This window comes from Nannobrachium achirus (assembly GCF_963921795.1).
Source record: "Nannobrachium achirus genome assembly, chromosome: 11".
Classification (NCBI taxonomy): Eukaryota; Metazoa; Chordata; class Actinopteri; order Myctophiformes; family Myctophidae; genus Nannobrachium; species Nannobrachium achirus.
In genome coordinates, this window is record NC_137820.1 from 9,052,248 (window position 1) to 9,075,045 (window position 22,798).

At 42.1% G+C, this 22,798-nt stretch overlaps 1 protein-coding gene across 1 annotated transcript in view; it reads left to right on the forward strand.

Annotated features, from left to right (window-relative positions):
* The window catches only part of slc6a15 (solute carrier family 6 member 15), a gene marked incomplete at its 3' end in the record, with an annotated part of 64,808 nt that overhangs the window by 36,326 nt on the left and 5,684 nt on the right, over nt 1-22,798 (forward strand). Inside the window, exons 6-11 of the mRNA XM_080736063.1 lie at nt 4,177-4,287; nt 5,733-5,974; nt 8,646-8,847; nt 14,453-14,645; nt 19,046-19,205; nt 21,507-21,669. Of these exons, the coding sequence (XP_080592189.1) occupies nt 4,177-4,287; nt 5,733-5,974; nt 8,646-8,847; nt 14,453-14,645; nt 19,046-19,205; nt 21,507-21,669 (1,071 nt within the window). The remainder of the gene's footprint in view (nt 1-4,176; nt 4,288-5,732; nt 5,975-8,645; nt 8,848-14,452; nt 14,646-19,045; nt 19,206-21,506; nt 21,670-22,798) is intronic.

A 22,798-nucleotide genomic window follows, 5' to 3' on the forward strand; every position in this document is an offset into this window, starting at 1 on the left:
ATTTTGGTTATTTTATTATTTCGCAAAGCCCTGCTTCATCATACAAGGCCGTCGCACAAAAGTAGTGAAAACAGCAGATCTACAAGCACACCGCGAGGCGTTGTGTGCTTCTAGATCGGCTGTTTTCACTAGTTTAAATCATTTTTAAAATGATAAATACAAAACAAACGGTTTTGGACATACAAGGTTTCCACCCGACAACGACGAAATATAACTCACGTAATTGGCCCACTGGCTTGTCACATGAGGGCCTCTCCAACTCTTTTTCCCGGGCTGAATCAGGGGCCCAGCATTTCCCTGGGTCTAAATGACCCTGGCCAGTCCACATAACACGCTGGCTAAATTTCAGCCTGTACATAAGCCTGCAAGGTCGTCAAGGTTAGGGCAAGTGCTACGGGCTAAGGTAGCGTCTGAAGAGGTGCGTCTTCAGATTACGTCGGAAGATTGGGAGTGAGTCTGCAGTTCTAACTGCAATGAATGGGGAATTCGTTCCACAGTTTGGGAAGAACCAGAGTCAAAAGTTTATTCAACAGCAATTAAAACCACAAAGGCAGGCAGTATAACATTTATGTACTAATAAGTCTGATTAAAATAAAAACGGGAAAGGTGGTGTTATTACCATGACTAAAAACTGAGCAACTATGTGATAAGAGGGACAAAGGCTTCAGGGCATAACATAACAAAAACCTACACGGCAAACAAAAAAGGGAAAATAATACCAATACACAAAAAATGAAGTAAATAAGTAAACACAGCAAACAGCAAAGTGAAATTAATTCATGATGACCTATTATAATACACCCTTTACCCTACCATTTCACATGACTCGACATAGAATCATTGATACAACCCATTCTCAAAAATAAAATATGCCATGGGTGGGGGAAAAAATATGAAAGGATTGTCCTCCTTCCGACAATTAGCCTCACATAAATAAAACTCGAAACATCTGGTTACCTCTCAACACATTCCAGATATTACAAAATGTTACAAAAATGACAGCAAATACAATAGCAAAATAACTCCAGTAAGACTCCCTAATCGGGAGATAAGTGACCGTCAGGTTGTCTGCAAAAAGCAACCGCTATGGGGCATGTGAGAAATCAGGGGCGGTGGTTGTGGTTTGCCAGCCAAGGAGTGTGTGTGCAAAGTTTGGCATGGATAGGGGCAACGGTGCCGTAGATAAGAGTCAGCAAAAAGCAACCTCATGGTGGCGCTATAAGAGGGGCATGTGAGAAATCAGGGGCGGGGGTTGTGGTTTGTCATCCAAGGAGTGTGTGTGCAAAGTTTGGCATGGATAGGGGCAACGGTGGCGAAGATATTAGTAGGGGCAAAAGTGTGACGTGACGTGACAGACAGACTGACAGACAGCCGGTGGAGGTTTTGATAGTAACTGCGACCTCACAGTCGCAACAACTTACCCAGTCAAAATATAGACCTTATTCTATTGGGGTTTATTGTCGGTTGTGCATTACCGCCACCTACAGTATAAAGTACTTTCTACCACATTATTAGTGTCTGTGCAAACTACTGTGTTTACAGTGTCCCACCCAAAATATCCCTTTGGCCACAATGTACGTTCTATGGCTCAAGACACTTATTGTCTGAGTTGGGGCAAAACCCTCTCCCAGAATGTCATTCAGAATGTCATACAGGTCTCCACTAATATCCACGACATCCAGGAACCTTGTGGCTGCATCCAGTTTCATATTTATCCTTTCTGACATACTCTGAGTTTCTACTGCACAGTTTATAACCATAGCTATGAAAAACAGGGATCACTTCTTGTCCACGGCCGATATTTGGGACAGCAGGGTTCCCTTTTTCCTCTGGTTTATTTTGCACTGCCACTTGGGTTTCATTCAATGTTGTTTTTGACAGCAAATTTTGATTTAGTTTTAGTCAGTCTTTTGAATAAAATATAATTTTGTTTTAGTCATAATTTAGTCACCTGAAAAGGTTTGGTTTTAGTCTAATTTTAGTAGACTAAATATCATAAGATTTCATAAGACTAAATATACAGTTGATTTAGTCAACTGAAATGTATTTTGACAGGCCTTGATGGCATTGTAATGACTGATTTTACACTTGGTTGCGTGCTGCGACGCGTTGTGAGCTTGTAGATCGGCTATTTTCAGCACGCAACACCAGAGAGCAACCAAACATAAAATGACTCTCTTCTCCTCTAATGTTTTAGTCTAGTTTTTATTTTGTTGACGAAATTGTCAATATATTTAGTCTTAGTTTTAGTCATCACAGCTTAGTTTTTATTTAGTTTTCGTCAGTGAAAAAAACGCAGTCGACAAACATTTTTCGTCATAGTTTTAGTCGACAAAATCAACACTGGTTTCATGCCCCTCTGGTCTCTTCACTGCTTCCACCATACCACATTCTCTTTTCTTTCCTGATCCCTTTCACGTTGTCTTCCATGATTCTCTCAGGACATTGCGCTCCTGCATGATGTGTTTCCTTGACAGTTAGTGGATTTGGCAGGTTCTCGCTGTTCTTTCACGCTGCCTTCTCTTTCTTCCCACATGTGCGGTCTCCTCTCTGCACACTGCAGCCACATGCACCTCCTGGCAGCAGAAGCACCTGAGTGGTGCCTCCTCATAAGCCCTGACTCTGTAGCACACATAGCTGTACTAGGCACTAGGCGGGCATTCACCAACTATTCCAATATTCGAATATCAAAGTCACTATTCGACGTTGTTCACCGAAGTCGAATATTCGCTTATTATTTTATTTTTTTATTCTCTTTAAAAAAAAAATATATATATATATATATATATAGTTTATAAAGCTTGGCTAGAAAGGAATTCATAAGAATGAGTTGTCAATGGCCCTGGTAGATTAATTTGTTAATGCTCTATACCAGGGGTTCTCAAATCTTTTTAGGCTGTGACCCCCAAAATAAACATATTTGAACTGGGGACCCCCACCCTGACAAGCACTTGGAATTGTAGGTATTACATTTAATGTGCCTCGGTTCCGCAGATAACTATTGTGAAAATAGCAGATCTACATGCTCACAACGCCTCGCAACGCGAGGCGTTGTGAGCATGTAGATCTGCTATTTTCGCAAGGTTCGCCTCTAATTACTTAATATTTGACAATTTGGCCAGTCCTGTCGAATATTCGACTATTCGAATACTTTGAAGTCGAATAATTCGAATACTAAAAATCACTATTCGTGAATGCCCTACTAGGCACGTGTACACATAGACATGAAAGGGGGCTTCTTGAGCCCCTGCCCTTTTACTCGTCTGTAAAAAGTGCCCTCTGCAGACCATGAATGCAGTTTTTACTATGGTGAAAGAAATGCAAATGCCCTTCCATGCCATACCTGAAGGCAGCATTCACGAGAATTGCCTTGCCCAAAGTAAACTCTCCTGATCTTGAATGCAGCATCTTGAAGTTGAAAGAATTGACCTCTCTGTGTAGAAATACATGGCGTACACCTCATCTACAGTATTCACTTGATTATGCTTAGTTTAGTGTCGTATCAAGTACCGCTTGGAGGTCGGCTATAGTTTCACCAAAAGGCCCTTTTAGAAATTTCAGCCCCAGCCTCTCTAACATTCTCTGCACGTCCCTGCCTGACTCTGTAGTACACATTCAGTAGCCAATGTACAATCTTTCTGGCTGATCCTCTTCAAATGTTATACATACATACCGATTTGCTAAGTTCCTTCTTCATACAGGACTCTGGAATGGAGATAACCATTCGAAGGACCTTGAGGCTCTAGAATAATAGGATTAGAAAGCATAGAGGTCCGCACACAGCTCAATGCTCCACAGTGTGTTTATTTAAAGCATAAAGTTAGGCGACGCTTCGGCCATCAGCTGGCCTTCACCACCTGATGAAGGCCAGCTGATGGCCGAAACGTCGTCTAACTTCATGTTTTAAATAAACACACTGTGGAGCATTGAGCTGTGTGCGGACCTCTATTCTTTTTAATCTCATGTCGACCTGAGCCCAGCACCAGCACTTGGAAAGGACATGCGCATCATCTTGTTCTTTTATCTAGAATAATAGGAACCATAGCCCTAACAAAGATATTATATTAAAAAAGTGCTGTAAACTTAAACATGACTGTGTAGTGAGCCATGCTGTTCTCATCGACTGCAGGCCATGTGATAGTATAGTGTGTAATGAGCTGTTCTCATTGGCTGCAGGTGATGTACTTCAGTTCCCTGTTCCCGTACGTCGTACTGATCTGCTTCCTGGTGCGGGCTCTTCTCCTCAAGGGGTCCATAGATGGCATCCGGCACATGTTCACTCCAAAGGTACGGTCTCTGCTTTCACATACTGTAAACCAGGGTTCCCCCGATTAGTTTTCCCCAAGGGCCGAATTATGTCTAGGGTACCAAGCCGAGGGCCACAACATTGCAGGGGGCGACGGTGGCGTTCCCGCTACTCCAGTGACAGTTCAGATATTGTCGTTGTCGGGTGAAAATCTTGTTTGTCCAAAACCGTTCGTTTTGCATTTATCATTTTAAAAATGATTTAAACTAGTGAAAACAGCCGATCTACAAGCACACAACGCCTCGCGGTGCGAGGCGTTGTGTGCTTGTAGATCTGCTGTTTTCACTACTTTTGTGCGACGGCCTTGTATGATTTTCGAAAGAACGTACCAATTTGGAGATACGAGATTTCCACCCGACAACGACGATATACTTGTGTTGTTGCTGCTCTTATACCACCATTACTACTGTGGTCGGTGGGGGCCAGACAGTAGCCACCCGCGGGCCGCAAATGGCCCGCGGGCCGCCTATTGGGGAACCCTGCTGTAAACCATTCTGTCATTATGTGTTCATTTAACTCTGAGAGTGGAAAAACGTCTACACACATTGATAAACAGAGGACATTTACTATGTTACACATTAAAGACCCAGTGAAATGAAAAATACGGTTTTCACACTTTTAGAGCTTATCCGTGGTAATCATATGGGCATTCCTAACACTAGATGCCAAAAAAATAGAAAAGAAACACTTTTTGTGTATTTTTATATCAAAGGTCCCTAAATAGGCCATTCTTAATTATTTCCTGTGAACAGAAATGTGCTGTGTGATGACATAGATAGACTTTTTGAATATCAATGAACCTTTGATTACATTCACCTGTTTCCCATTGCTGGCTCCCATTACTCCCATTACTCAGATTTTAAATCCCATCGCCTGAAGGGCTGGTCCCCTCGGATTGGTTCAGAAACACACAGGCTTCAAAATAAAATACCCAAAATAGTCATTTCATTTCAATTAAATGACTATTTTGGGTATTTTATTTTGAAGTTTCAGTTTGAAAAGGAAGCCTGTGTGTTTCTGAACCAATCCGAGGGGACCAGCCCTTCAGGCGATGGGATTTAAAATCTGAGTAATGGGAGTAATGGGAGCCAGCAATGGGAAACAAACAGGTGAATGTAATCAAAGGTTCATTTATATGCAAGCGGACCTGTCTATGTCATCACTTTTTGAATTTCTGTTCACAGGAAGTAATTAAGAATAGCCTATTTAGGGACCTTTGATATAACTATACACAATTTTATTTTCATTTTTTTTGGCATCTAGTGTTAGGAATGCCCATATGATTACCACGGATAAGCTCTAAAAGTGTGAAAAACGTATTTTTCATTTCACTGGGTCTTTAAAATAAAGGATTCAAAATGGAAAGACAAGGGAAAGGGGTTACTCAGAGACTGAATGTCCTGTCCTGCTCTTCTCTCCGCTCTAGCTGGATGTCATGTTGGAGCCCAAGGTGTGGCGCGAGGCGGCCACGCAGGTCTTCTTTGCACTGGGCCTGGGCTTCGGCGGCGTCATTGCCTTCTCCAGCTACAACAAGCGGGACAACAACTGTCACTTTGACGCCGTGCTGGTGTCCCTGATCAACTTCTTCACCTCCGTGCTCGCCACGCTGGTGGTCTTCGCCGTGCTCGGCTTCAAAGCCAACATCATGAACATGAAGTGTGTCACTCTGTGAGTATATACTCTTTCCTGCTCTCGAGTCTGTAGTGCAGTCAGTTAGGGCTGTCACGATTAGGACATTTTACATTTTATTTGTCACTCAAACAATTGCGATTAACGATTTGATTGTGTTTTTGTCGTTGACAATTACATTTCTGCTTTTAAGTTGCACATGGTAGATATGACACATAATTACTGACATATTTGACAACTTTATACTTAAAAAAGAACATTGATAGTGGAAATAGCCGATCTACAAGCTCACAACGCGCCGCGATGCGACGCGTTGTGAGCTTGTAGATCGGCTATTTCCACTATTTTTGACCTTTTATTTAAATATATGAAAATTTTTCAACATGGAAACGATTATGACGATCATGAAAAATAATCACGATTATGTCCAAAAATCACGATTAGACGATTATGTAGTAATTGTGACAGCCCTACCAGTCAGTGCGAATGTGTTCAGCTACGTAGATTTACGGAACGTGAGCGTAAAGGACCAGTGGTGTAATTTACACAAGTACAGTCATGGCACAAATACATTTACACATTTACACTACTATATTTCACATTCAAAAAAACTTTTGGTCATTGGTCATTTTATCAATCTAATTTATGAACACCCTGAACAGTTTTTAATTTGCTTGATTCAATATTTAGATATTTGATGTAAATGTCATCAGTCCTCCTCCTCCAGGGCCCCTCCCCATACACACCCATTGTAGAGGGTTAGGACTGTTCAGGGTGTTCATAAAAGCCCGATTAGACAATAAAAGTTTTTTCTTTTATTTATTTTTTTTAAATTTTGAGGTATGTGGGGTACTTAGAATTTTTACTTATCGTCGTTGTCGGGTGAAAACCTTGTATGTCCAAAACCGTTCATTTTGCGTTTATCATTTAAAAAATGATTTAAACTAGTGAAAACAGCCGATCTACAAGCACACAACGCCTCGCACCGCTTGTAGATCTGCTGTTTTCACTACCTTTGTGCGACGGCCTTGTATGATGAAGCAGGGCTTTACTTTGCGAAAAAACATACACGTTTGAAACTTGGAGATACGATGTTTCTGCCCGACAGTGACGATATACTCCACTACATATCAGAGGCAGATATTATACTTTTATTAAACGTTAGTTATACTACTTTGTAGATTTGGATTATTATTACAAAAATATACATTAACCACTTCAGCCCTTTAGACATTTGAAAATAGCCGATCGACAAGCTGAGCTTGTAGATCTGCTATTTTCAAAAGACGTTTTTACAATTGAAACGGGACATTCTGTAAAATGAGTACTTGTTACTTTTGGTGCTTAAATACATTTGATACCAATACTTTTGTACTTTTACTCAAGAGCGTAAAACGTTTGAGTACTTTTCCCACCACTGTAAAGGACTCAAAATGTCTGCGAAAAAGCACTTGACACTCATGTACTTAGAGCGTGAAACGCGCTATTCCTACTCATTTAAGTTCAAGTTATTTTTTATTGCCACACATATGGTATTTTCAGTACAGAAATCTCTTCAGCTCTGACAAAAACAAGGAACAAGACATAAATACATGAAGATATATCGTCACTGTCGGGCAGAAACCTCGTATCTCCAAGTTTAAAATGTGTACGTTATTTCCCAAAGTACAGCCCTGCGTCATCATACAAGGCCGTCGCACAAAAGTAGTGAAAACAGCCGATCTACAAGCACGCAACGCCTCGCGGTGCGAGGCGTTGTGTGCTTGTAGATCTGCTGTTTTCACCTAGTCTAAATCATTTTCAAAATGGTAAATACAAAACGAACGGTATTTGGACATACAAGGTTTTCACCCGACAACGACAATATACAACATTACCACATCCAACAATAAAACATAGAATCAAGAAAAACAAGACAGACAGACATTTGGTTACGGTGAGGCGGGGGAGAGGGAGTGGGGTACTGAGGGAGTTCAGAGTTCGTATGGCTGTGGGGAAAAAACTGTCTTTGACAACAAACAAGTCTTGTATCAGTGTTGTTTTTGACAGCGAATTTTGATTTAGTTTTAGTCATATAGTCTTTTGACTAAAATGTCTTTTAGTTTTAGTCATAATTTAGTCACCTGAAAAGCATTAGTTTTAGTCTAATTTTAGTCGACTAAATATCATACGATTTTAGTTGACTAAATCTACAGTTGATTTAGTCAACTGAAATACATTTTGACAGGCCTTGTTGGCATCGTAATGACTGATTTTACACTTGGTTGCGTGCTGAAAATAGCCGATCTACAAGCTTACAAGTGAACAAGTATCGGTTCACGTAAAAACAAACGATACCTTGTTTCGATACTTCTGAATAATAATAATACAACTTAACCATAGCCTAGCTGTAAAATATATTCTATTGCAGACAAACACTCGCTTATTTATATACAAAAGCAGCCATAGCAACAGTAATAGTAGTCACATCAACAAGACTAAAGTAAGCCATGACGGCGTTTATAACCTATTGTGGTGTGTAAAATATCCTATAGAAAAGGGTAAATAATAATAATAATAATGATTACAAATAAAAAGTATCAAAAATGTTATCGAAAAAAAAAGGTATCGTATCGATTCCCAGGTATCGAAAAAGGTATCGAACGAAGGTGAACGATACCCATCCCTAATTAGCATGAACCTTGAGGATCTTCTTCTGACCATTTTCCAGGAACACTAAGAGGATTGAGGCCTTACTAGGAACGGGACTTTATCAAATCAACCCCAGCTTGATCCCCCAACACATCAATCTATCGAGTCACGTCAGCGCAGAGGACTACCGGCAGATGACGGACGTTATCAAAGGAGTGAAGGAGGGCTATTACCCAAAACTAGGACTGGACTCTTGCACCATCGAAGATGAACTCAACAAGGTAAGAGTACGTTGTGATATTGACAGCAGGGGTTGACACTAAGGCAGGGTTCCCCAATTAGTTTTCCCCAAGGGCCGAATTATGTCTAGGGTACCAAGTAGAGGGCCACAACATTGAATTATGTCTAGGGTACCAAGCCGAGGGCCACAACATTGCAGGGGGCGACGGTGGCGTTCCCACTACTCCTGCGACAGTTCAGATATCGTTGTTGTCGTTCGTTTTGCATTTATCATTTATTAAATTATTTAAACTAGTGAAAACAGCCGATCTCTGTGTGACGGCCTTGTATGATTTGTGAAAGAATGTACACATTTTGAGATACGGGTTTTCCACCCGACAACGACGATATACTAGTGTTGTTGCTGCTCTTATACCACCATTATTACTGGGGTTGGTGGGGGCCAGACAGTAGCCCCCCGCGGGCCACAAATGGCCCGCGGGCCACCTATTGGGGAACCCTGCACTAAGGTCTCAGAGGCACTTGCCTGTCGGGCAAGTACAGGTCATTTTCTACTTGCCCCAAAGGTCATGCCTACTTGCCCGAAAAGTAAATCATCTGTTATAAAATTATATGTAATATTTTATTTACTGCTCAATTTAACACAAATTTCTTTACTTTCTGGGGTTGTGCGATTAAAAAAAATCATACCTCGAATACCTCCAAATCCAATTACCTACATAGCCATGATTGAATATGTCTATGGTTTCACACTTGTTCTTTTATATTTTTAAATGTAGCAACAGTAAAAACAGCACATTATAGCTAAACCGTGCTCTTATTTTACATTGCACAGACCAGAAGACAGAGCACGCTGGCCACGTTCAGGTGTTTACTTTAGACATATCTCGTGTTGTGTTTATAGACGGTTGCGTCCCCTCGAAAATGAGCACTTGCCCGGTCGGGCAACCTGAAAGCAAACTTCACCTGCCCGAAAGTTTTATTTACCTGCCGGGGGCAGGTGGGCAAGCCACACATCTATATATACATTTACAAAACCTGTGTGTGTGTGTGTCTATTTGACTGTCCCAGGTATAACTCGGACACTTGATTGACTTCAAAATTGCCGTGTTTGTCCACGCATTGTCCAGGCATTCCAAACTTGCATCGGTCACGACAGGGACGTGCTGGGCCCCTGATTCAGCCCGGGAAAAAGAGTTGGATAGGCCCTCATTGCGCACTATAGAGAGAGATCTCTCTCTATAGCGCTGCAGCTACTCAAAGATTTGCCATTTCAGATCATGATAAGTGACAAGCCAGTGGGCCAATTACATGAGTTAAATTTTGTCGTTGTTGGGTGGAAATCTTGTATGTCCAAAACCGTTTGTTTTGTATTTATCATTTTAAAAATTATTTAAACTAGTGAAAACAGCCGATCTACAAGCACACAACGCCTCGCAGAGCGAGGCGTTGTGTGCTTGTAGATCTGCTGTTCTCACTACTTTTGTGCGACGGCCTTGTATGGTGAAGCAGGGCTTTGCTTAGCGAAAAAATGTACACATTTGAAACTTGGAGATACAAGGTTTCTGCCCGACAGTGACGATTTACTTTGTTGGCCACCCAGCCCCCAAAATGGAACGAAGGCCGACATTTTATTTTTAATTTTTTCCTAATGGCCGGCCTGGACCGGCCGGGAATGAACCGGACGTTTGGGAGTTGTCCCGCTTTTCTCAATGGCCAGCACGTCCCTGGGTCACGACTTACATCGTTCCTGACTTGCGTTGTCCCCAAGTGTTCTAGTATACAGTAGTCAATACAGTATATAGTCACCCTTATGGCCAATGGATATTTGTATTGTATGCTATACTAAAGGGTCATAACGTTTCAAACCTCAAAGCAAGGAAAAATAGAACAGCTGCAGACATTCAGATAAAGGTTTTAAGCAACATGTAAATGCATAACTAATATATAATAAGACCATATGAAAGAAGCAAAAAAAAAACACTTTAGTCACGAAGATGTTTTCAAGGAAGTCCAGCATTGTCTCCCATCTGTTTTTAGAGGGCTATTTTTGTGCATTTCTATTCCTGTAATGTTACATTGAATGTAGTCCAAAGTGGTTTGAATAATAGATGAGGTATTGGCAGGGGCGTCACAAGGGGTAGGAAGGTGGGACTGAGTTACTAGGGCCCAGGGTTTTGGAGGGGCCTCAATTATTTTATACTTTAGCTATTGAAAAATAGCAGATATACAAGCTCACAGCGCGGCACCGAGTGCCGCGCTGCGAGCTTGTAGATCTGCTATTTTTGAAAAGTCGTGAAAATGTGTGCAAATCTTTGAATATATGTATTTTTTTAAGCAAACATTTGTAACTCAACTTTTGCTTCTGGGGGGTCCCTGGAACTCAATATTTTGAGATGGGGGTCCGTGGCCAAATACATACCATTTTGGGGGTCCTGCACAGCATGAAAAGGTTTGAGCTCCACTGACATCGAAACATAGGTTTTTTTTTTAAAAATAAACCTTAGAAGGATTTGAAATAATTCAAAGATTGTCATGATTTTTCAAAAATAGCAGATCTACAAGCTCGCAGCGCGGCACTCGGTGCCGCGCTGTGAGCTTGTAGATCTGCTATTTTTCAATAGTTAAAGCACAGGGGCCCCGCAGCGAATCCTTGTACCCAGGGCCCAGAATTATAGGTGCGACAGCCCTGGGTATTGGCCCTCGGGGGATTTAGTAATACGACAGACAAAGAGCAGCAACAGCTGATATAGTCAGTGTAAACAGAAACACCACACACTGCAGGTTGATGCAGTGGCGTCAGTTCAGAAAAAGCTAAGGTATGGCAACAGGCGCGATACATTTATTTTAAGAATTACATTTATTTATTTTTCACCCCGTTTCTACGGTTTCTTGGGCTGGATATGGCAGCCTGGAACGGTTGTGCAGCTAAACTTGGCATGTTAGTAAATGTGCCACAATTAACAGTAATGCATTGCTCCTGTGCAGCTGACCTGCGGAACCTGGGTATTTTGTCAAGATGGGGAGAATATACCATGTTAAAGTGACCATTTTGTTAAATTTTGCATTTGCAGTTATTTTACTGTACATACCAACATAATAACCAGCGCAGATAGACAAAGAGACATTCGTGGATTTATATTTAAAAGTTACTTGTATTTTCCCCCCCTGGACCCAGGGTATGGCAGCTGCATACCCCTGCCATACCCAATTGACGCCCCTGGGTTGATGGACACCTGAAGACTTGTGGTTAAAACACCTTTCTCTCTAAACACTTTTCCCTCACTCAGGGGCGTCAATTGGGTATGGCAGGGGTATGCAGCTGCCATACCCTGGGTCCAGGGGGGAAAATAAATGTTACTTTTAAATATAAATACATGAATATCTCTTTGTCTATCTGTGCTGTTGTTAAATTACAGTAAAATAACTACAAATGCAAAATTTAACAAAATGGTCACTTTAACAAGGCATTATAATTATATTCTCCACACTTTCATAGTTGCACAGGTGCAATTCATGTGGCACGTTTACTAACATGCCAAGTTTAGCTGCACTTGAAAAACCGTTCCAGGCTGCCATATCCAGCCCAATAAACCGTATTTTTTCAGATATTGTGAAAATAGCCGATCTACATGCTCACAACGCCTCGCAGCGCGAGGCGTTGTGAACATGTAGATCTGCTATTTTCACAATAGAACCGTGTTATACAAAATGTAATGCCTCTTTTCCATGAGGACTCCCATCTTTGCCATACCCTAGCTTTTGCTGAACTGACGCCACTGCCCTCACCGCTGTATTGATCACAGTGGTAATGATGACCACAGCAAAATATGCAATCTTACTATTTTATAATGAGAAACATAGGGCATTTGATAGTGGAATTTGCTATTGCAGCATATTTAGTTATTTACTAAAATAATAGTTTTGTTGGTCTCGTCTGCCATCAGAGGGGGAATGTTTGTGTATGGGTGAAAGTAATGCACATTGTAAAGCAGTGGTTCTCAACCTGTGGATTGGGACCCCCCGGATGATTAACTTAATGTGCAACATTGTTTTCTCTCTCAACAGTAAACAAACCAACATAAAGTTTACGTGTATAGAGGGTATCTGCACATTTCTACAGTGACACTTTAAGGACTTTTTTAATACCTCTAAAATGACAAATTAAACATTGGCCAAATTGTCAAATATTAGAGGCAGAAAATGTGAAATTAGACGATCTACAGTACATGCTAACAAGTGAGCATGTAGATCAGCTATTTGTAGATCGGCTATTACAATAGAACCGTGTTGTACAAAATGTAATGCCTCAACTCTTAGTGCTCGTCAGGGTGGGGGGGGGTCCCCAGTTAAAATATTATTATTTTGGGGGTCGCGGCCTGAAAAGGTTGAGAACCACTATTTTAATAGCCTCGCGTAGCCAGGCTTAAGCCCTTTGCACACAGGCGCGTTTAACCGCACGGATAAAACGGACAATATCATTTTTTGAAAAGAAAACAATGATTCTCTATGACCTCATGCACACCGGCTCCGAATTAGCCGTGCGACGAATGGCTGCCGCCGTGCGTTTTTTTCTCGATCGAACCCAGTTCGATTCGTGCGTCTTGTCGCATGCGGTAAAAAACTCATCACTCCTTTTATGACTCCTTTTTGGATCCGCAGTGCCGATTCCGCACAGCCTTGCACACCAAATCCAATGTGTTTTATTCATGCCACAAACGAAAAAAACGCAACTGTCCTGTGTGCAAAGGGCTTAACTCATCTGCGAAGAGAAAAGCCTGGTCAAGATATGAGGCAGAGACCGTTCTAGGAGGTGGGGCTGAATATTCGCGGAAGTTGTCTTCTTTTCACAGTGCGGTGTCCCTGCAAACGTATTCCCCGCTGAAAAAAAATCGTGTCTACGTCTCCTGCTCCGTCGGTTGCGCTCACAATAAACAATATATAAACTAAAACATTGATTCAGGCAATATTACACCTATTAAGAGCGAGTTAAGCTACAATCTGTTTTTGTTTTTTCGCTAGGGAATGTAAACAGACCCGCACTGCAGGACGTAACTTCCGTTAAACGCACACTTCCGCTAGAAATCTTGGAACCTAGCGGAAGTCATATCTTGGCCAGGGTGCTATTTTAACAGTGATGGGCAGTAGCTAGCTACAAGTAGCTCAGCTACATAGCTTAACTACATTTCTAAGTAGCGTAACGGAAACTAGCTACATTTATCTGGGGATAGCTTGTAGTGTAGTTGAGCTATATTTAATCAAGAGTAGTAATGTAGCTTACATTTTCCAAGGTTTCCAGTTTCAGTCTGTTTTATAATAAGCATTTTTTTTTTGCCAGCATTTTTTGCCTGCATGCCCATTTGTTTTGTGGAAAAAAAGAAAAAGTAGTGTTGATGTAGCTAGCTATTTTTGTCCTGTAGCTTGTAGTGTAACTTGCTACATTTCTCTGGCGATAGCTTGTAGTGTAGTTGAGCTATATTTAATCAAGAGTAACTAGTAGTGTAACTCACTATATTTTCCAAGTAGCTTGCCCATCACTGTATTTTAAAGGGCTTTGGATGACAGGCGCAGTATACATTATTTACCATTCTGTATCAACCCGTATCCCTTCCTTCCTTTAATCCTCCTTGCTGTTCCTCTCTGCAGGCGGTCCAAGGAACGGGCCTGGCGTTCATAGCGTTCACAGAGGCCATGACACATTTCCCGGCCTCTCCGTTCTGGTCCGTGATGTTCTTCCTCATGCTGATCAACCTGGGCCTGGGCAGCATGTTCGGCACCATCGAGGGCATCCTCACCCCCCTGGTCGACACCTTCAAGGTCCGCAAGGAGTTCTTAACAGGTTTGTTTGAACGGCGTTTTCTCAACCTTTTTCAGGCCGCGACCCTTCAAAATAATCCTATTTTAGACTGGGGACCGAGCACTAAGAGTTGAGGCATTACATTTTGTATAACACGGATCTATTGTGAAAATAGCAGATCTACATGCTCTCAACGCCTCGCGTTGCGAGGCGTTGTGAGCATGTAGATCGGCTAATTTCACAATTTCTGCCTCTAATATTTGACAATTTGACCAATGTCTAATTTGTCATTTTAGAGGTGTTAAAACATCCTTAAATTGTCACTTTAGAAATGTGCATTTACCCTCTATACACTTAAACTTTATGTTGGTCTGTCTACTGTTGAGTGAGAAAACAATGTTGCACATTAAGTTAATCATCTGGGGACCCCCCCCAAAATAATTTGGCGACCACCCTGGGGGTCCCGACCCACAGGTTGAGAACCACTGTGTTAGAACGCCCGAGTGGCCCGGAGGAACTGGGTTTAATCTCTCTGCAGCAGATGTGGAGAGTGGAGCCATATTGAGCTGCTTTTTGAGCGGTGGTAAACCGCTCCATAGAGTGGCTGTGCGTGTGTCTGTAGCCTCTTTCCACAGCGTTTTGCCATAGCAAAACGTGTGTGTGTAGCATAGCCTGTACATCCTAGACTTAAATCCTAGTCTGAAGACGTTATGCAAGCACGACCACCGCTCACTTCACATTGGGTGTGATTTTTTTTTACAAACACATTTATTGTGGGCTCGCTGAAGACCAGTATGTTCTCCCAAATCTTTATATAGTAAGGTTATTCTCCTCAAAACTGTCCGACAGTACAAAGGCAGGGCCTTTATAGCCTGATTTCAGACTCAGCTCACGCTTTAGTCTGAAGCTGTGCCCTATTCTAAATGATTTACGGGGGAGGGACTTTGCGAGCGTGCGCGTGCGTGACCGCGCGCGAGTGATCGCGACGCATCGTGCTCGCGACACACGGTGATCGCGACGCACGGCCGCGGTGTATGTGTTTGTGTGTGTGTCTCTCTCTGTGCCAGTGACTGCTTCCACACAGAACTGCGACCAGAAACATGTAATCAACATTAAAAGCTTGTGAACTCAGCGCGTGCGTGTGTGTGTGTGTGTGCGTGTACCTGTCGTGTGTGAACTTCGTTTGAAATCGTTTCAACTGCTGCGCTGATTGGATATTCGTTAGACCCACCCCCCACCCCCCGCGCTCATTGGAGCAGCCGAATTTTTGGGTTGCTAAAGCCGATTCCTGTACTCAGCTCCAGACCAGAGAAAGAGTCCACTCTGAGAGTGGGCGGGGTCTATGGTCTGGAACCAGGCAAGGGCCTTTAGCCAATGAGAGAGCAGCGTTCTTGGTGACATCACCACCAACAAGTGCGACCTGATATAAATAACAACACCACCCACATGAAATCTTTGTGGTTTTTGAAATATTTAACTTTAAGCACCCGATGCATTTCCCATGGGAAATGAGTATGGAGAGAGAGGAAGAGAGACCCATTCAATCCCTCAGTATCTGAGGGATTGAATGTAGGAGTCTCAGAAGTAATGGTGGAGTGCCCGTTGGGTAGATCTTTATGCCCATATATGGTGTTCCATGTTGGAGTGCCCGTTGGGTATATCTTTATGCCCACACTGTTACGTAGGAACAGTATTGCTAGTTTTAGATCAAGTTAATGTTGGTGCTGGCATCATTACTGGTATATATATATCGACACTGTAAATCTAAGAACATTTGGTTTCATACAATATTTACACTTAAATTTACAGTTAAAGGTGACAATATCTAGTTTATTTTACAAACTATCACTTTTTACAGAGTAACTGATACTTAGTAAGCATTTCAGACTCCCCTCGGGTCCCCTGTGATTTCAATCAGCAGGACATGGTTCATTCTGTTTAGTTGCTTATCCCAAGTATCAGGTTCTCCAATTAACCTCAGCTCAACTGTGCTCATTCAGGATGTGTTACCATATAGCCTGCCAAATATGTGTTACCTAGCCTGCATGTAGTTAGGGAAAGTTAGCAGAATATGGGAATAAATTCCTTACCAAACAATTTCTTCACCAATGTGTTCGTAAAGGTGTCTAGTAACATATCTAACAAAGATTGAAATTCAACATCCCTAGCAAAATGTTTGACAGCTAGGGTAATTCTGGGTCTCATTCACTTACTATACACTATACTGTAAGGGAAAATATCACTCCCAAAAATATGCTTTAAGTGGGATGTGAGGGGTCTAACTAGGTGTTTTTAATTATTCTGAATCCATTGCAAGCATTTGTTTTGCACGAAAAACATCCCTTGGGCCAAAAATGGACCCCATACACCTTGTGAAAAGTGATGACTCATCACTAAACCATAGTTTTTTTGCATCTGTTTTTGGCCCAATGAATGTTTTTCGTGCAAAACAAATGCTTGCAATGGATTCAGAATAATTAAAAACACCCAGTTAGACCCCTAACATGCTACTTAAAGCATATTTTTGGGAGTGATTTTTTTCCTTTATAGTACAGTGTATAGTAAGTGAATGAGACCCAGAATTACCCTAACTGTCAAACATTTTGCTAGGGATGTTGAATTTCAATCTTTGTTAGATATGTTACTAGACACCTTTACGAACACATTGGTGAAGAAATTGTTTGGTAAGGAATTTATTCCCAGGGTTTTATTAAAATTCCCTGACTAATGCTGCTGTTAGTGGCTCAAATGTAACTAGCTGAGTAATGGACAGTGTTTATGCTCTATATTAACATTATAGGCTTATAGGTTTTCACATCAAGGTCAATGAATTATTCCGGATTTGCGCCACGGACCATCAAGAGTTGGTATTTGGTTAACAACTTCATAATTTAGCTGGGGACCACCTGGAACCCCCTCAAGGACCACTGGTAGTCCCCCAGACCACTGGTTGAAAACCACTGCTCTAGATCAGTGGTTCTCAACCTGTCCCAAATTATTCTGGGGGGTCCCCAGATGATTGGCTTAATGTGTAACATTGTTTTCTCACTCAACAGTAAACAAACAAACATAAAGTTTAAGTGTATAGAGGCAGAGGGTATCTGCTCATTTCTATAGTGACAATTTAAGTTCTATGTAATACCTCTAAAATGACAAATTAAACATTGACCAAATTGTCAAATATTTAGAGGCAGAAATTGTGAAAATAGCCGATCTACTATTGTAGTAGATCTGCTATTTTCACAATAGAACCGTGTTATACAAAATGTAATGCCTCAACTCTTAATGCTCGTCAGGGGGGGGGGGGGGGGGGGTCCCAGTTTAAAAGGTTGAGGCCTGAAAAGGTTGAGGACCACTGCTCTAGATCACAACAGTGATCATTTCATGGTGCTACAGTACATGTCATCAGTATGTTTGTATGTGTACACAGTAAAACCCTAGTGCAGGGTTCCCCAATAGGCGGCCCGCGGGCCATTTGCGGCCCGTGGCGGGCTACTGTCTGGCCCCCACCCAACCCCAGTAATCATAGTGGTATAAGAGCAGCAACAATACTAGTATATCGTCATTATCGGGTGGAAACCTTGTATGTCCAAAACCTTTCGTTTTGTATTTTATCATCTAAAAAATTTACTAAACTAGTGAAAACAGCCGATCTACAAGCACACAACGCCTCGCATCGCGAGGCGTTGTGTGCTTGTAGATCTGCTGTTTTCACTAGTTTTGGGCGACGATCTGGTATGATGAAGCAGGGCTTTGCTTTACCAAAAAATGTACACATTTGAAACTTGGAGATACAAGGTTTCTGCCCGAGAGTGACAATATCTTAACTGTCGCTGGAGTAGTGGAAACGCCCCCTGCAATGTCGTGGCCCTCGGCTTGGTACCCTAGACATAATTCGGCCCTTGGGGAAAACTAATTGGGGAACCCTGCCCTAGTGTTAAAGGTGATACACCATGAAATTTCACTTTTCCTATTTTAAAACCTTTTTTTGGGGTCCTACTAGCACCTTCTATCCTCACAAAGTCCCATTTCTGACCGTCGTGTCTTTCTCTGGTTTTTTGAAGGCGAAGGTTAAAAGTATCCCACGGGTTCTCAAAACAGGCTGTCCAGATTTGCTGCCGATTGTGACGTCATCTGCCGATTGTGACGTCATCATAAAAAAAACGTTTTTCAAAAAAGATTTTTTTTTCAAAAAAAAATTTTTTTCAAAAAAACTTTTTTTTTCAAAAGGATTTTGGGGGGGTGGCGCAGTTCAGGCCAAAGGTGGTACTGCAGCTGAAATGCTCTGAGAGCCATTCAAAAATGAGAGAGGCTCTCTATTCAGGAGTGGTAATTTAGCCTCAAACCTTTTGAAAAACGTTTTTGGGACATAAACAATATGACATAAATACTTTTTAAATGCATGGTGTATCACCTTTAACACAGCCTGTCTCTTCCTGCAGTGGGATGCTGCCTGTTGGCGTTCTTCATTGGGCTGCTGTTTGTCCAGCGCTCAGGGAACTACTTTGTGGCCATGTTTGATGACTACTCTGCCACCCTGCCCCTGCTCATAGTGGTCCTCCTGGAGAACGTGGCTATCGCCTGGGTCTATGGGACTGATAAGTATGTACACTCTTTCTCATAATAACCCACTGCCGTGCCTGTGTATCATATATGGGAAGATATACAAATCTGTTTTTGTTTTTAACTCTATGTGGATGTCCTTGAATTGTAAGGACAAACAAAACTTTGGAGTATATCGTCGTTGTCGGGTGGAAACCTTGTATGTCCAAGACGTTAGTTTTGTATTCATCATTTTAAAAATGAAATAAACTAGTGAAAACAGCAGATCTACAAGCACACAACGCCTCGCGGTGCGAGGCGTTGTAGATCGGCTGTTTTCACTACTTTCGTGCGACAGCCTTGTATGATGAAGCAGGGCTTTACTTGGTGAAAAAACGTACACATTTGAAACTTGGAGATATGAGGTTTCTGCCCGACAGTGACGATATGCAAAGGGTTTATGAATCATCAAAGCATCGTGAATCTTTCTTTACCTCCATTAGTTAAACCAACCTCCTGTAGGGTTCCAATGGTTTTATATTGCTTCCACTCGGGACATTGTGGATTTTATTTTCTTAAATCCATATGTACAAGCTTATTGTAAACATACAAGTTAACACGTACGTTTCCCATAAATGTTCTCAAACCACAAGAACAAGCGACAACATGGCAGCATCATGTCCAGGGGGTGTACTTGTACTCAAGCTGCCTCACGCTAAACAAACAAGAGATATACTCCTGTCCTGAGCCATGAGACACATGGCTCTGGGCCCCTTGGTTCCCAAAGCTACTTACTTATCGTTACATAGGGTAGAAACCTTCTATGTCCAAAACCGTTAGTTTTGTAAAAAAGAAATGTTTTAAAATCGTGAAAATAGCCGATCTACAAGCACACAATGCCTCGCACTGCGAGGCGTTGTGTGCTTGTAGATCTTCTATTTTCACTAGTTTTGTGTGACAGTTTTGTATGATGAAGCAGGGCTTTACTTTACGAAGAAACATACACATTTGAAGCTTGGAGATACAAGGTTTCTGCCAGCCACATTGACGTTATGTAACTTTATGAGAACAGGCCTTGATTCATGAAACATCAATCCACTGCGAATGTAATATTTCCTTACCTGTATTTGATCTTACACAGCATCTCTATGTTACGACTCCCCTCCCATTCTTCTCTCTCACATTCTTTGAAAACCTACAATGGGAAATAGTTGGGATCCATGTTCTTCTCAATGGCCTATAGTAAAAAATCACACCGGCATGAAGTGAGCGGTGCTGATGATGATGATGATATACCCACATGACATTCACATGTGGGGGGTCAAATATCAGTATTTGGTACAATGGAAAAACACTTGGAAAAACACACGGTCATACACCCAAAGCCAAGTAATGATTTGAAAGATTGTAGATATATTGAACAAATGTATGAGTGCAACTGAAAAATAAAAACGGCTTTGTCTTTGAAAAAGTCAAGTCCAATGCTTTGTTGCCTCCCAGTGTTGGGTGTAACGGGCCCGGCGCTCTAACTAACGACGTTACGTAGCGCCGTTAGGTTTGGTGTTAGCGGAGTAACTTAACGAGTTACTTCTGCAATTTAGTAGGATCGTTACCAGTTACATTTCCCAAAAAATAGCGGCGTTAATTAGGTATTTAAGACCTATAATTCCCTGTTCTTTCTGTTGCCACAAAGGAAAAATAAATCCATCTGACACATTTGCGCTGTTTCCTGAATGAGCTCTTCTCTCTCTGTCAGAGGAGGAGCCTGAAGAGGCATGCATGCACGCATCATGGCCCGTATTTTTACACGGACAAATGTGACCGACCAGAAATGTGTTGCCACTTGCCAGCCTGCGGTGGTTGCGTGGTCATTCTACAGTTTACGACAGGTTACGAAATTTGGTGTAACTTGGGGTTACTTGCGGTTATCTGACTATTAGCAAGTCAAGGAGAACTTTGTGCGCATCTTGTTTACTTTAATTGGCAGTGCTTGAGTATAGGCTGTGCTTATGTCATTGGGTAGCGGAGTAACGTGACGGATTCGTTTTTCAAGTCAGTAACTAAAGTAACCTAACGAGTTACTTAAAAATGTAACGATACCCAACACTGTTGCCTCCATAAAAACAGAACGTGGGTACTAGTAGCAGGGTCACACGACAAACATGTAATCATTCTTTGCACGTACCCTTAAACTTCAACCACATGCAGGGCAAAGATCGCCATGATTAAGAAATGGGAAATGTCTATCAAACCATTGTGACTTCCTTACCTCTGATTGCACCACCCACCTGCTGGGGCATTGTTCTGTTCTCCCCCACCATCTCATCTCCTGTCTCCCCATCCTCTCCCGTCTCTCTTTAGATTCTTTGAAGACTTGAAGGACATGCTGGGCTTCAGGCCGAACCGTTTCTACTACTACATGTGGAAGTACATCACGCCAGTGCTGCTCCTAGTGCTGCTGGGATCCAGCTTAATCCAGCTGGCCATGACCCCGCCCACCTACACTGCCTGGATACAGGAACTGGTGAGTCGCTGTTTCTTTACGACAAGTGGTTCTCAACCTTTTCAGGCCGTGACCCCCCAAATAATAAAGCAATAAGCCACAAGAGGCGAGTGGTTACCGGGGTAGTATACACCGGCTGAGAGGCGTTGGGAAACACAGGCCAGGATTACCACCTCTGAGGGCCCCTGGGCACTGAAGCTCCAAGGGCCCCCCCTCTGCGTACGCGCTACAGGGCACCAGACTAACCGCTTTCAATATTTTAAAAAGTAACTTAACGATATCAGCAGCCAGTGAACACACTTAAGACAATAACAGTCTGAGGTAAGAAACAGTGTCAGTGTGGCCACTGACAATCAAAATAAATAACAATGTACTATTATAGTACTACTACTATATGGTCAAAACAAGACATATCCTTCCCCCAAAAAATGACAAAATACCATTTGTGACCACCAAATTGGGGGTCTTGAGGGCATAATTTAATTCATTTCATTTGGATTAGATAACAACTAAATGGCTGGGGGTTTTCTTTCTTTCTTTCTTTTTACATTGGGTCGACATTTTTTCGTTTTTTTTAGGGCCCCCTGGTGCCAAGGGCCCCTGGGCACGTGCCCAAAGTGCCCATATTGTAGATCCGGCCCTGGGGAAACACGAGGCGCCAGCCGAGTGTTTTCTGACCCTCTCAGCCGGTGTATACTACCCCGGTAACCACAAGCCTCGCGTGGCTTATTGCTTTTCTAAAACGGTCACAATGTTGCAACATGAAAATCATAGAATTCCATTATTTAAAGAAAAAGTACACTTCTCCGCCACCAGGAAGAGACATTTCCTTCAGTTTACCAGCCACATCCCAGGAACGTACGGAAGCCAGTGTGTGTTTATAAAGTCACGTCATTATTTTTGCCAAAACATAGGGAAACAATACTTATGTGTTAGATCAGTCTCATGTTAAGAACCATATTCGATCCATACACATGTTTATTTTCATCCAGATTTAGCTGCTTTGTGGGTGAACATCACATCAATAACGCTAGCATAGCAACCGGCTAAACTAACAGCCGAGTATGTGCCTGGAGAATAGAGGCGCTTGTCGCCTTTACAAGCCCCGCCCGGAGACATTCAGTCACTGTCCTATGCATGCGGGCGGTGC